Genomic DNA, 13324 nt, shown 5'->3' on the forward strand with positions numbered 1-13324 from the left:
TCACACACGTCGCTAAATAAATATAAAAATACGTGTCTAAAACATCTTAGTTACCTGACAAAGTATTCGTATGAGCAAGTGTTAATTGCAAAACATTGCAAAACAGCCGTGTGTGCTGGTGGTTAAAATTCTTGGCTGCTTGGCTTCCACATTTAACTTAAATTATATTCATACTAAGCAGTGATAAATGAATCAGTCAGAACCGTTTACGACATCTTTTAGCTTATACCGGTTATATTGACCAAAATTAAAGGTCCCGGCTGAATTCTATTGTATTAGTTACTTAATAACAACATCGTTTGTTACGACTATCGGTTTTTACGACCAACGTAGTACCTTCGATGTCGTTATAATAGATTTTGACTGTATTCAGAAATGAGACTCCGTCCCGTGTGTTACAAAATTATTAGATTTTTAGATCAAGTCATCATAGTTCTTGTTAATTGTCATGTCTCAATGTTACCCTAAGGGTCTGTTTCACAATGTCCGGATAAGTTCCAAATAAGCTATTTATTACTTATTGTTAGGATTAACACTATTGTTGCGTTTCACGACTGTCAGATAGCGCTATTCGTCATGAAACGCGAAGCGTCTTATTCGGAAAATTCCAAATAACTTATGTGTTGCAGCTATTTGGTACTTTATCCATACACTGTGAAACAGGGCCTAATAGTACTGAATTAACGACAGATATTAAAGTTGAATAGTAATTCCGTTAATTTAATTGGATTTTTCAATGCGATACTGACGTTAACCACAATATTATTTTAACATTTTAACATAATAACGATAGTAGATTTCAAATTGAACAGCGGTTTTTCCTTTTCAATTGGTAGTTACATAATGGCAGGTTAAAATAATATAAGGATTTCGGAGTATGATTAAATCAATTTCACGATTCCACTTGTGAATGCTAGCGGAAATGAAACCACGGCATTTCAACAAATAAGTATCGAATATAGGCGACCTTTTATCGCCACGAACCGTATTGAATCTAACATCGTATGAGTTAATTCATTGGATTTCCACATAGTATTGTCTTTTATTTACATAACTTTTACACATTTAAAGAAAAACACTTTTTTAACGGATTATAGATATGTATTATTATATTTAAACTTATAATTATTTGTACATAATTTTAAATTTAAACCGACGTTTCGCGTGCTTTACAGCGTGCGTGGTCACGGTGACTGAAGACAAAGGTGTTAAATGTCAAAAAGTATTACAGCTGCAGAAAATGTTGTGTTATCTGTATTTATTTCCCCGGAGTTGGTATCGACTAAAAGATGTAGGGTTTTTGCAGAAATTGCTCACGGTGTCCTCCATTTTCGCGGGTTGTTTATTTTGAGATTTTAATTTGGATATTATTGGATCCCAGGTGTTTAAAATTATGTACAAATAATTATAAGTTTAAATATAATAATACATATCTATAATCCGTTAAAAAAGTGTTTTTCTTCATTGGATTTCCGTTTGTTAAATGCAAAGCTTAGGAAAGACACATTTCTTTGTCTGATTCTTTATGCTTAATTAAAGTGAGGTCTAGAGATATCTGAACTAAATGTACTGAATTTGTTTTTTTTATAGAAAAGGGGGCAAACGGGTAGGAACTCATCTGATGTTAAGTGATACCGCCGCCCATGGACACTCTCAATGCCAGAGGGCTCGCGAGTGCGTTGCCGGATTTTTTTGGATTTGAGCGTTTAATAGTATTATTAAAATGTTTTATTTAAACAGGATATTAAATAAAGTAGACAAGCGTGCAACCATTAACTTTCCCATCTCTTCATTTCCTTAATCCATCAGCCTTAAGGAGATTGGTAATTAAAAAATCTGTCTTGACATTTTTTACTCCTGATAATCTCGTTATAAGTTCGCGTAATTAATATTTTTTTATTATATGCATACAAATAATGTACCATTGTTCATGTTAAAAATGGTTTTAGAGGTTTTGTCTTGTCCGGGCTTCATTTTCCGTCACAGTTTTTAGTTTGTAGACACAAAAAGCCTGAACGAAATAATGTTTGCCCAATGCCCAATTAGTAGGTAAAATACAATTAAATGTGGTTTAGAAAAATATTTACAGATCGTGATTTTTTCAGATGCTGTCCAAAGATTTGTGGAATTTCCAACGTATACAGAAGTGAACCCGGGTGAAGATGCTCTTCTTAAATGCCGGATATCAGACAAAAAAGGAGTTTGTTCCTGGCAGAAGGACAATAAGGTAAGAGTCTTTATTAAATAATTTTGTAAAATATATTATTATTTTACATACTAACATAACTACTACAAGTTAAAAAAAATGGATGTTAAATATTTGACGAGACGAGATTTATAAAAAAAAAATTTTGCTTAAAAGAGATAAAGTTTATTCGATCTGAAATATTTTAAATATTTCATGCATTCCTGTAACCACGTCCCTATTGATGACTTTAAATACTGACAATATACGACGTACTAACTATAATATCATAAATCTTAATCCCAACCATGTAAAAGAAAATATATATGTAAAAGCTATCGAAATCTTCACCAAAAAACAACTTCACCTGAATCACGTAATTTTAGAGAAAGTGAAAATCGTATTGAATTATTAAAAGTTATTTTAAGTTTTTACTAAAACCAGTTGTTCTCCAGTTGCGATTTGACGCTAACATTATTCACACCTTTACCTTCTGCTTTATTATTAAAAGCCTGAAGTAGCCATTGAATGTTTAGACAATAAATTAATAATCGATCCCTAAATACGTTTTTTTTAATATTGAATCTAGTTATTCTAACTTATAGATATGATAAAGATAAGGTTGATTTTACACAGAAAACTTAACGCAGGTGGTACATGAATATGAATCACTTTGGAGACATCCAGTATGACGTTAGCTCTAATGTCATAATTTATGTATTATACATAAAAATATGTCTAATAACTAACCTTAAAAAATTTAACAGTATAGTTTTTATTGGAAAATTCAATTGTCGTGTTTGGTATTTTTCTTTACTTATTATTTATGTTTCCGTTTAAACTTTCCCTGATATTCCACAAATATTTTGTTTGGGTGGAGCCCTGGAAAGTTTAGATGCACACGTTTAGGGTCCTTCAAAAAAAGAGCGTACCTATTCTTAAAATGCCGGCAACGCACTCGCGAGCCCTCTGGCATTGAGTGTCCATGGGCGTCCATGGGCCAAAACAAACCAGCCCGGCAGATGACGCTGCAGTCGGTATTTTCATACTTTGTTTTATATTCTAATCGCTTGAAATATCATGCAGGATAACGTCTGTCGGGCACGCTAGTATATATGTATATGTTTGGAAAAGACAATAAATTATTCATTTCAAATTGTGTTAAACGATGGGAATTTACATATAAGTCAATAAGTTTACTCGGAAGTGCTAGAAGGCTAAAAAACTATGGAAACCTTACTAATGCTGGTATAAAGGATCGGGTGTGAATGAATTTTTAAGTCTGAAATCCCCAAGGTTTTGCTTGTAGTAAATATAATTGAGAAAACGAATAATTATGAATCCTAGTACTTCAAAAAATCCTTTTCACTAATGCATTTCGATGCGGTTTTAGTCAAATATCGTAAAAATGTTCATGTAATTCTTAGTTTTCCAGAGCTTTCGTTAAAAATATAAAACGTCATCCACGGATTAGTTGAAATGCATACGTTTGCAGCTCCGCATTTTCATATTCTTGCGTATTTTTCGTATGTTTATTGTGTGCGGTTGTTAAAGTTAATTACGCTGTTTTGAATAATCGCATTAGTTTTGCCTGACGGTAAACAAAATCACAAAGTTAATGTTTTGATTATAATTATTTTGAAATAAAATTATGTAATTATTGTTTCTCTGCTTTTGCTGCAAAGGCTTAAAGCAGATTTTAATATTATATTTTACTCGTTAATACGAATCAGATAAATTATTTCTAAGTGAGATAAGGTCATCCCTGAGGTTTAAGGTTCGATCCCTCTGCCTCAATGGACTTCCTATGTGAATATTATACCCCTCGTTCATAAGGAAAATATCGTGAGGAATTATCCCGCTTTAGAGCATGAGGCAAAGAAGGCTGATTATACTTAGATAACTATACATAAATCAGAGGTCCATACCTAAACGGTGGCAACACTGATTCTTTGATAAAAAGTTATATGATGACTTAAAATATGGCGAGAGTCCCGATGGCTGGCCATGCGTCATACTCCTGAAGGGGTGCTACTTGTGGTGCTGGTCGTACTTGAATTCGTGTATGCGCTGATATTAGTTGTTTCTACTACGTATTTGCGTGTTGTTCCCACGAGTATGTAAGTGCGTGCTCCTATTTCACAATGCCTCCTGTTAGAGGACAAATCTTTGTTTTTAATTTATTTTATGATTCTTTACTGTTCATGATGTCGTATGGAACATTGTGTAATGATTGCTTGCAGCTGCTCACATACGTTGTGTAAAAGAAAAAACTTGGCGATTAAAAAAAGAGGTGGAGTTTATTGCCATTTCTTCTCTTCCGTTCTACGTCCTTGATTTGAGAACTGGCAGTAAATGTAAAATTAGAAGCATTTAATGTATTTTTTTTTTGACGTTCATATCATCATTAAGTTACCTAAATGAATAAATAAATGACTAAATGATGTTGCAATTAGCAAATTATGATATAAATATAAATAAATACCTTTTGGATTTAAATATTATAGCGATCTATTTACCTAGCAGTTAAGTTACAACCTTCGACAATATTTAATTTCAATCTTCGACCGCAAATTTCCTATAAAAACCAATAATATTGTTCTTTTTGCCTACTTTTCACAATGTTTAAAGTCCAATGTCAAATTTCTAGAGCAGCCAACTAGAATGGCGACCTATTTTTCTTCAGTATCTTACTGTAAAAATAAAAACAATAACTGCATAGCGGTATTTACTTTTATATAAACAGTTTGTTCGTCGGTTGTATTTCCTTGCGGAAGTAGTAGCAATATGTATCACTATTTATTCTAGCATATGACAGATAAATGAGGTTAAAGAAAACTAAACAGAATCAGAGACGGAAAATTCCCTTCTGGTTGTGCATAGACAAAAGTTTTGTGGAATGGTCATAGGTCTGTTAATTGTACGTCTATGTATTAAAAAAAACGTGTATGTACTTATGTACACGCCTTAGAAGTCATACTTTGGCGTAACAAGATAAAAATCTTTTGAAACTTTCTATCTTTCGCCTTATTAGACGTTAGTAGAAATATTATATATATTAGAATAAAACTAAAATGTTTACTGTAGCTAGTTCAGGGTGTTTATTTTTTATGACGATTTGCACGCGCATCGCAAAAATTTACTCTCATAATTTTTTCCTAACGCGCTAAACGAAGTATAACCTCTAAATATAATCAGTTTCATGATTTTTCAATCTAATAGGCAAGTATGTGATCGGCCTTCGTGCCTGACACATGCCGTCGACTTTGTGGGTCCAACATGTCGGTCATGTATTGGAATGTATTCCTCATCATGTCTACCTTCACCGTTCAAGCAAATGTTAAATGCGAACATAGAAAAAAAATCCATTGGTGAAGAGCCGGGGATTGAACCTCAAGTATGTTAGTGATACTCTGATTAGCTTCAGAGTATCACTCTCATACTTGAGGTTCCTATACATTATCAAAAAAATAACAGCAATGTAATAGAAACTCACGAAAATTTATATCTATGGGCAGCTATGACTGATAATGACTGATATATGAGTTAAGTGATACCGCCGCCCATAGACACTCCCGATGCTCGCGAGTGTGTTGCCGGCCTTTTAAGAATTTGTAGGCTCTTTTCTTGAAGGATGCTAAGTCGAATTGGCTCGGAAATACTTCGGTGGGCAGCTGGTTCCACAAAGTATGTGTATATAAGTGTATAACTTCTATGTATCGCTTAAATGTTAAGTTACCATAATGGCGGTTTTCAGAGCCGCCAAGGTTAGTCTCGATAATATATGTAAAGTGGAGTTTCGTGTTAACAGTTAACTGATATTGTGTTATCAATTAACCGAAAAGTTTAATTTTAAAGTAATATATAAAAGGTACATATATTATTCTTGTTTGACTTAAATGTTTTCTTAAATAAATTAATATAAAGAGATCAAAACGTGTTGCTGGAGGCGAATACATGGACCATTATTCGTTATACTATGAAAGTACTGAATCTTATATGGGAAGTAAACACACACTTTAGAACGATCTTTTACACATCACCGAAGTTATCCGAGGTTTAGACGTATAACGAATGTTTTAATAATTATATACTATAAAGCAAGTAGCTTTCTGTACACTTAGACATTTACCAGTCTGTTGCACAGATCCCCGTTATCAAAGAAGTTGCGCCTACTGAATGATGTCACCGCCACTATCAACATATTTACATGTTGTGAGTGAATTCACACTCGCGATTTTGCGTATATTATGAGTTTAAGTACCTATACAATATTTAATAATAATAATAATATTTAGCTAGTGTATGTAACCTTGGTGATTATGTCAGGTGATTTTAAATAATGTATTCTCTATTCATAGGTCCTTATTATGCTACAACTTTGAGTGTGAATTCGAAGCACCAATGAATTTTCCAACATATAAGCAATTAGTACGATACGAAACTACCTGCAATGTTTTTACGTACAATCTCGTGAACGTCGAAAGTACACTGTCATCCCTCGGACCCCACATTTGACGTGTGTCAGGCACAGAAGACCCTCTATAAAAAAGGTTTGCCTTATACCCTGTAAGACAGATTAGAAAATAGTAGCTAGGATGAGAGATGGAAGAATTTTGAGAGGTTTTCCGGAGGGTGTGTACTATTATAAAATACAATAATAACAATGTAATCCTTAATTACATTTTTATTAAAGTGAAACTTTTATTACATCGTGTCAAACTATTTCGTCTGTGTGGCGCATGTCGCGTGACGGTCGGCCGCGGAGTAGGGATAGTGAAGGCACTCGTCATAGCAGCCAATGTCAATATGGCGGCGCCTATAGTGTAGCTGACCGTGTCTACACTACAGTGTATAGACTATTTTTAAAATTTGTATATAATCTAAATAATTGTTAAGTATTATGTATGTCGTACTCTCTAAGACACAGAGTTCAATAAAAATTTTAGTTGAAGACTTAGTCTACTTTTATTAGTCCCAATTATCATTCTCATTATCATTAAGCGATTTTATACCCTTAATGGAATATTATTCCAAATTTTTTTTAGTTAAATGTCTATAATGTGAAAAAAAGGTTTCACTTTTACCGTGGTTTCATAAAACCACACAACATTTTTTTTTATTAATTTTATTTATCCTTAGTTACGGAAGTACTGTATCCGGAGCATCAATGCAAACTTATTAATCGTGTTTTTGCAGATAAATGTTTCAAGCACAATGGCGACACGATCGCGTAATATTTTTTATAAAACAAGTGAAAGTGTATTATCGATCGTGTCGAGTACTATTTCAAGCTCCTTTGTTCGGCATCTAATTGGATTTCTATGTTCATTCATCTGCTTTTTATATAGTTTTGTGATAAATGGTTGAGGCGTTTCCTATGACAGCTACTGGAGAGCATGGAGCATTTCGTGTTCGATTTTTATCGCGTGATTTAATTTTTGCGTTACTCCCTGTATACAAGATAGGTTATGCTAGCCAGTGTGCGCGAAGGATGCTTTTCTAGTTACTTCTATTATAACAAAATCAGTGGCGCTAAAACCTTTTCAGGTCTGGGCCTTAGATTATCTTTATAATTTGTCAATCTAATAGGCAAGTCTGTGTTCAGCCTCCTGTGCATACATGCCGCCAAGCCTTTCTTGCGCGTATAAATATAGTCCATTGGTGCACAGCTGGGGATCGAACCTATGATCTCAGAGTTGAGAGTTGCACGCTGAAGCTACTTGGACTATTCGGCCCTATTATAACTTTTGCAAAAACTCATTAATCTTTAAAATAAAATCATCTTCAAAAAACAAAATTAGATCAATTAGTGGCTAAGGGTAGAGACTTGGAGAAAATTAAGAGCTTAAGGAAAGATAAAGAAGGTAAGGGGCAGAAAAGAATAAATTATAACAGTAATAAATAATAAGTAAATCTTACTAGTATCAGTTTTTAAACGGTTTTATTTAGCTCACCATGTTTGTTTTATTTATTATATACTTGGATAAACAATCTATGTATAAAAATTTAAATATATGAATATTTCGGAAGCAATGCAATAAAGAGTTTGAATTTTCATTTAAATTTCCTTCTAGCGTTTTAATATTATTAAAATGTGTTTAAATGTGTTATTTGGTTAAGAGCGTCGAACAAAAACTTAGCCAAGCGTACGGGAAGGCTTTGTTACCGGTAATATATTTTATTCTTTCAAGTTAACTCTTTTGATAGTTCGCTATGCTTGATTAAACTTTTTTATACATTCTTTTTTAATTTCCTTTTAATATTTTTAAATATGGAATAATGTACGTAATATATAATATATATACGTATGCGTGATAGCATAACATGTTTTGGTAAAAGTACATTTATAATTTCGTCATCTGTTTATCTATGCATAAAATGTTTAATCATTTAAGTATATCAAATCTATACATTCACGTACACATATACAAATTTATAATTATAGTGCGTGTGTGTTTGCATGTATTATTTAATTAATTATATTTGATGCCTATGTCCTGATATTCTCGGCACAAATGCCTGCGTGATGAGTACCATAGAACAAATATATTTTTATTTTGAAGTGAAATTCCTATGGAACACATGATAAAAATATGTAAAATCATTATTGCTTTACAAATAAGTATCGTATAATACAGCGAGGAAATACTGCAATCGTTAAAGGTACACTTACCTCTGAGACCTAACTTTTTAAATTTGTTTTTTTCTATTTATTTTTTCGACGTATACCTCCTACATATAACTCGTCTAAGTTACATTCATGTAACATCCAATGACACACTTTGACAACATAGAAATCGACGATGTACCTACCCGCATTTTGTAATAGATAAATCTCTTTGCCCTAATATATTGGAGACTAAGAGAAGACTAAGCTAATACTGAAGTCAAAATATGTTTTAGAACAGAAGGCAAATAGCCAATCGTGCTCATCCGATGTTAAATTATACATGTACATGGGCACTTAATGTATGAGGGCTGGCGAGTGCGTTGCCGGGATTTTAAGATTTGTAAGAACGTATCTTCAATTTCGATGGGACATTTGCTTAAATTAATTAATTTATTTATCATGCCTTCCATTTCTCAGCGATAAGTTGCGTTGTCATTATAGATAAGTATCGACAATGTTCACTAAAGGAAAACCACACAACAATTCATGCCAACTTACATTATGTTTCATAGCTCATGAATGCCAAAACAAAAGGGCACAGTCTATAGAACTTATTGTAGTAAGGTGGCTAAGCGAGGTACAGAAATCAGAAGCAGTAACGCCGTTCCATGAACCCTGCAAAGCAGTGTTCTGTGCTTCTGGACGTTTCTGGACTAAGGAGCCAGGCTGGTTTAGTTGGCAAGCACTTTACGCACAACGGACCTACTTTTAACGATATTGTTAAATTATTATTAAAGATTTCATCTCTTATTGTATTAAATTATTAATTGTATTAAAATTGTCGAAGCTTAGTGACAATAATGATTTTTTTTCTGAAGTTATACATTCAATTAAAAAGTCATATTAATAAAAGTTAGAAAAATTAATAGCAATCTATTAAAAAAATCTATCTGATGTTAACAATAAATCAACCGTCATTACTATCATAAAAAAATCTACGAAAAATGTATTATCGCAATACAGCGTTATTATATTGGTTACGAATATTGTAAATACTGTAGGTATTAAATTTTTTACTATAAAATGTTTTTTTATAAAAAGGTTAAAGCAAGTTTATCATTTCCTAACTATAAGTTAAGTTACTGTGGTAAAGGTGCATCAGTGAATGTTAACCGATAGAGCACAGTCACGGTATTCGTGATTCAATACGATGAGTCCTGGGAACTCAGTTTCGCCTAAGGCTGCGTACATTATTAAGCTTCTTCAGAAATTACTTGGTTTTACTATTGTTTTACTTATTTAGCTATTATCATACGATGTCTCATGTGGATGAAACCTTAGTTGATGAAGTTTGTTTGTCAATATCGGAATTTTTTTCTTGTTCATTGCATTGACTCACCTCAGATAATTTGTAGGCATTTTACGTCTACCCGCAATTTTCAAACATCAAACACAAATATCACCTGATCAATTCAATTATTACTTTAAGTTGGCTGTCAATATCCATAATCTTTCTTTGTTCTTGCAAGACATGATAAACCTAAGATACGTATAGGTACATTATGCGCCTACCCGCAATTTCCCATAATTACGGTCTACAAAAATACATCGCTAATTCGTATCATTGTCTAATTAATCTAATATGTAATTCCATTACAGTATTACAGTACCGTATAACGTTATCTATTCTTGTGTTAATAGGAATTATTATCTAGTACCATATATATGTCAAAATAAAATTTATTTACATTATATAGTATGTAGGTAGTTCCATTAAATTTATGTTTGCTAGGTATAAAGCACAGTAGAAGTAAAAGCCCAAAGTATCGTCACGAAAGCTCACCTTAGAAACGTCATCAGTTATTTCGCAATGGTCATTTACTAAACAACAATCTTAACAATAGGCCTCGTACAAGGAATTCATTACCATAATTACGAAGCCATTAAAGCTTTCTATTCTAGTACCAGTATAAAAGATAAGCTTTTTAAATGAAAAACGTTTTCATAGTCATAAGTCTGTTTATTAACTTTACAACAAGTTATAATAAAAACCTTTATTCATCATTAATTGTGATAAAAATATCGTTTTGTTCAATTTAGGAATTGCCAGAAATAATAGAACAATCGGACAAAAAAGAATTTTATATTCCAAATTTGAATGTCTCCAAAAATGACAGTGGCTCTATGCATTTTTTCCAGTTAAAAATTAGCTAGTAAAATTTACGAACTGGTAGAAGGTTTCCATATATCGAGGCTAGAGGAGGAAACTTTTTTTTAGATTTCAGTTTAGTTTAGTAGAATTTTTAGTGTTACGCATATTTTTTTTGTGAATTTTTAATGCTTCTTATAGTTTTCATACGGTTGGACTTTTTTTTTCTCTTTCCATACTGACTGGAAAACGTCACTTGTTGGCAAGAAGGCCGTTGACTAATTTATGTAACCTATTTTTATACATATATGTAAGGTAACGAAGTGTAAAGAAACATCTATACCTACAGAGTTGAGAATTTTAGCACCTTATTAGCTATGATAAAGTTCAACACCGTGTCTACAAGTAGGTATTTAGCCGTTTGAAGTGCCCTATATGGGGCCAAGAGACTATTGTAGGTCCACTAGATATTGTAACAAATACAAAAATACCATGCACACATTGCACACATCATAGGCATGTGCCATTTGACCAAGGCATCAAGAAGGTAGTTAAAGGAGTCAGTTTCATATGCGGCAACAAGACAATTTGATAATATTAGTCTCTAGGCGTTAACTAGGTGCGAACTATGGCTCTTCTGTCACAAAATCCAATACATTTACACAAACGAAAGTCGGACTCAGCGTTGTCTTGTTTTTCTTAGCGTTCGCAAGAACAGATTTTTAACATTAATGGAAAAAAATCCGGGATTTCCAACCGGGAGTAATATTAAAAGTTCAAGCCGATTTTTGAACCAATAAGTAACGTATTTGAAATTGGAACACGTTGAAAATTTAAATATAATATTTATTACTGCAAATCCTCTGACCTCATTTCGCGTTTCCTATGCCTCACCGACGTTAAAAATTATCGTGAGTAAGGCTAGTTTAAATTCTGTACGCGATGCGATTGTTCATACTGTTCATAGTTAAAACGTGAGGGATAGATATCGGTTAACGCCTCTGTTACTAAATGGACGTAAATAGGTAAGGAAAATTTATTGTATAAGTTGTGTTGGAATTTTAGTCGCAAGTGTAGATTATAAGCCTCATTTGTTTCATAGTTACATCTATGTCATATATAACTTTTTATCATAGAGTTTTTATATTATTGTTATTTATTTTGTAACGTATTAATTTAAAATTAAAAACGTATTATGCAATAGTATTGCTATATTATAAAAAAACGTCTGTGTACTTATGTACACGCGTTAGAAGTTATACTTATTTGGCGTAGCAAGATAAAAATCTTTACAAAAATTTTAAGTCTAATAAACTCGCCTTATTCTACGTTTGTATAAATAACGACACTAACGATAGAAAAGTAAAATGTTGTCTATAGCTAATGTCGAGGTGTCGATTTTTTTAATACATTTTTAAAATAAGAGGGAGTTTTGGGATTAAAAAGAATAGAGTTTAGAAGTTGAAGGAGATGAGCTGAGATGAGTCGAAAAGCGTTCCTGAGCTGCCTGTGGCTAATATAATTTTTTTAATGTAGCTAACTTTATTATTACAGCGTATATATTACTATTTGATTTTATTTACTATCACCGTATAAAATTCTTTCCAGATTCAGCGGTAAATTTAGGCGCGGAATTACTCTCGCATGTGTCAAATATTTGTCTTTTGAAGTTTTGTGCTCATAGAATAATGCATACCCGCCAAATCCTATTCTGCAGCTGACGATGCTTAGATATGATTTTCCATAACAGTAAGAGAGTGTTTTCTAAGCTCTCACACACACACATATCAAGAGTTCTGTAGGCGATAATTGATATATTTTTTTAAAAAGATTTATATTACTCTCTACAAGTTCAGACTCTACTGTACCCTATTGAAGAACTTGGGTTAGACCAGTGTTTCCCAAATCCCAACGTGCCTCAGAAAATAAACTAACGAAAATAAAGAAACGAAATTTTATTAATTTTCCATTATATGCTTTAAAATCTTCTTCCTATGTTTCGTTACCTATAAAGCCTATAATTAAGTTTCTTAAGTGAGTAATTCAATTATATATTAGAAATATATGTATGTTCCATAGGCATCCATGCTTGGTCAATACTAGGTTATGCAATAAAACCAAAGATTGAAAACATAAGAAAACTGGTCTAATTAAAAAACACAAAGCTAACTCAAATGGCCCTGGCTGAAAAGGCATACAAATTGTAACAATAATTATGGCAGTTGCATTCAGCCAAGGTCGGGGGCTGTGCGCGATAGGGCACTTCAAACGGCTAAATACCTACTTGTAGCCACGGTGTTAAACTTTATCATGGCTAATTGGGGTGCTTTTGGTCTGCTGAAATTATATCTGTCCTATACTAAAACTAAGTTTAGTT

The 13324-nt window shown here is 32.7% G+C and overlaps 1 protein-coding gene across 1 annotated transcript in view; it reads left to right on the forward strand.

Moving 5' to 3' along the window:
* LOC111000268 (irregular chiasm C-roughest protein) overlaps positions 1-13324 on the forward strand; it is an 88961-nt gene that overhangs the window by 29767 nt on the left and 45870 nt on the right. Inside the window, exon 2 of the mRNA XM_045628067.1 lies at positions 2106-2227. Coding sequence (XP_045484023.1) covers positions 2106-2227 — 122 coding nt within the window. The remainder of the gene's footprint in view (positions 1-2105; positions 2228-13324) is intronic.

The sequence above is a fragment of the Pieris rapae genome, chromosome 4 (genome assembly GCF_905147795.1).
Source record: "Pieris rapae chromosome 4, ilPieRapa1.1, whole genome shotgun sequence".
NCBI lineage: Eukaryota > Metazoa > Arthropoda > Insecta > Lepidoptera > Pieridae > Pieris > Pieris rapae.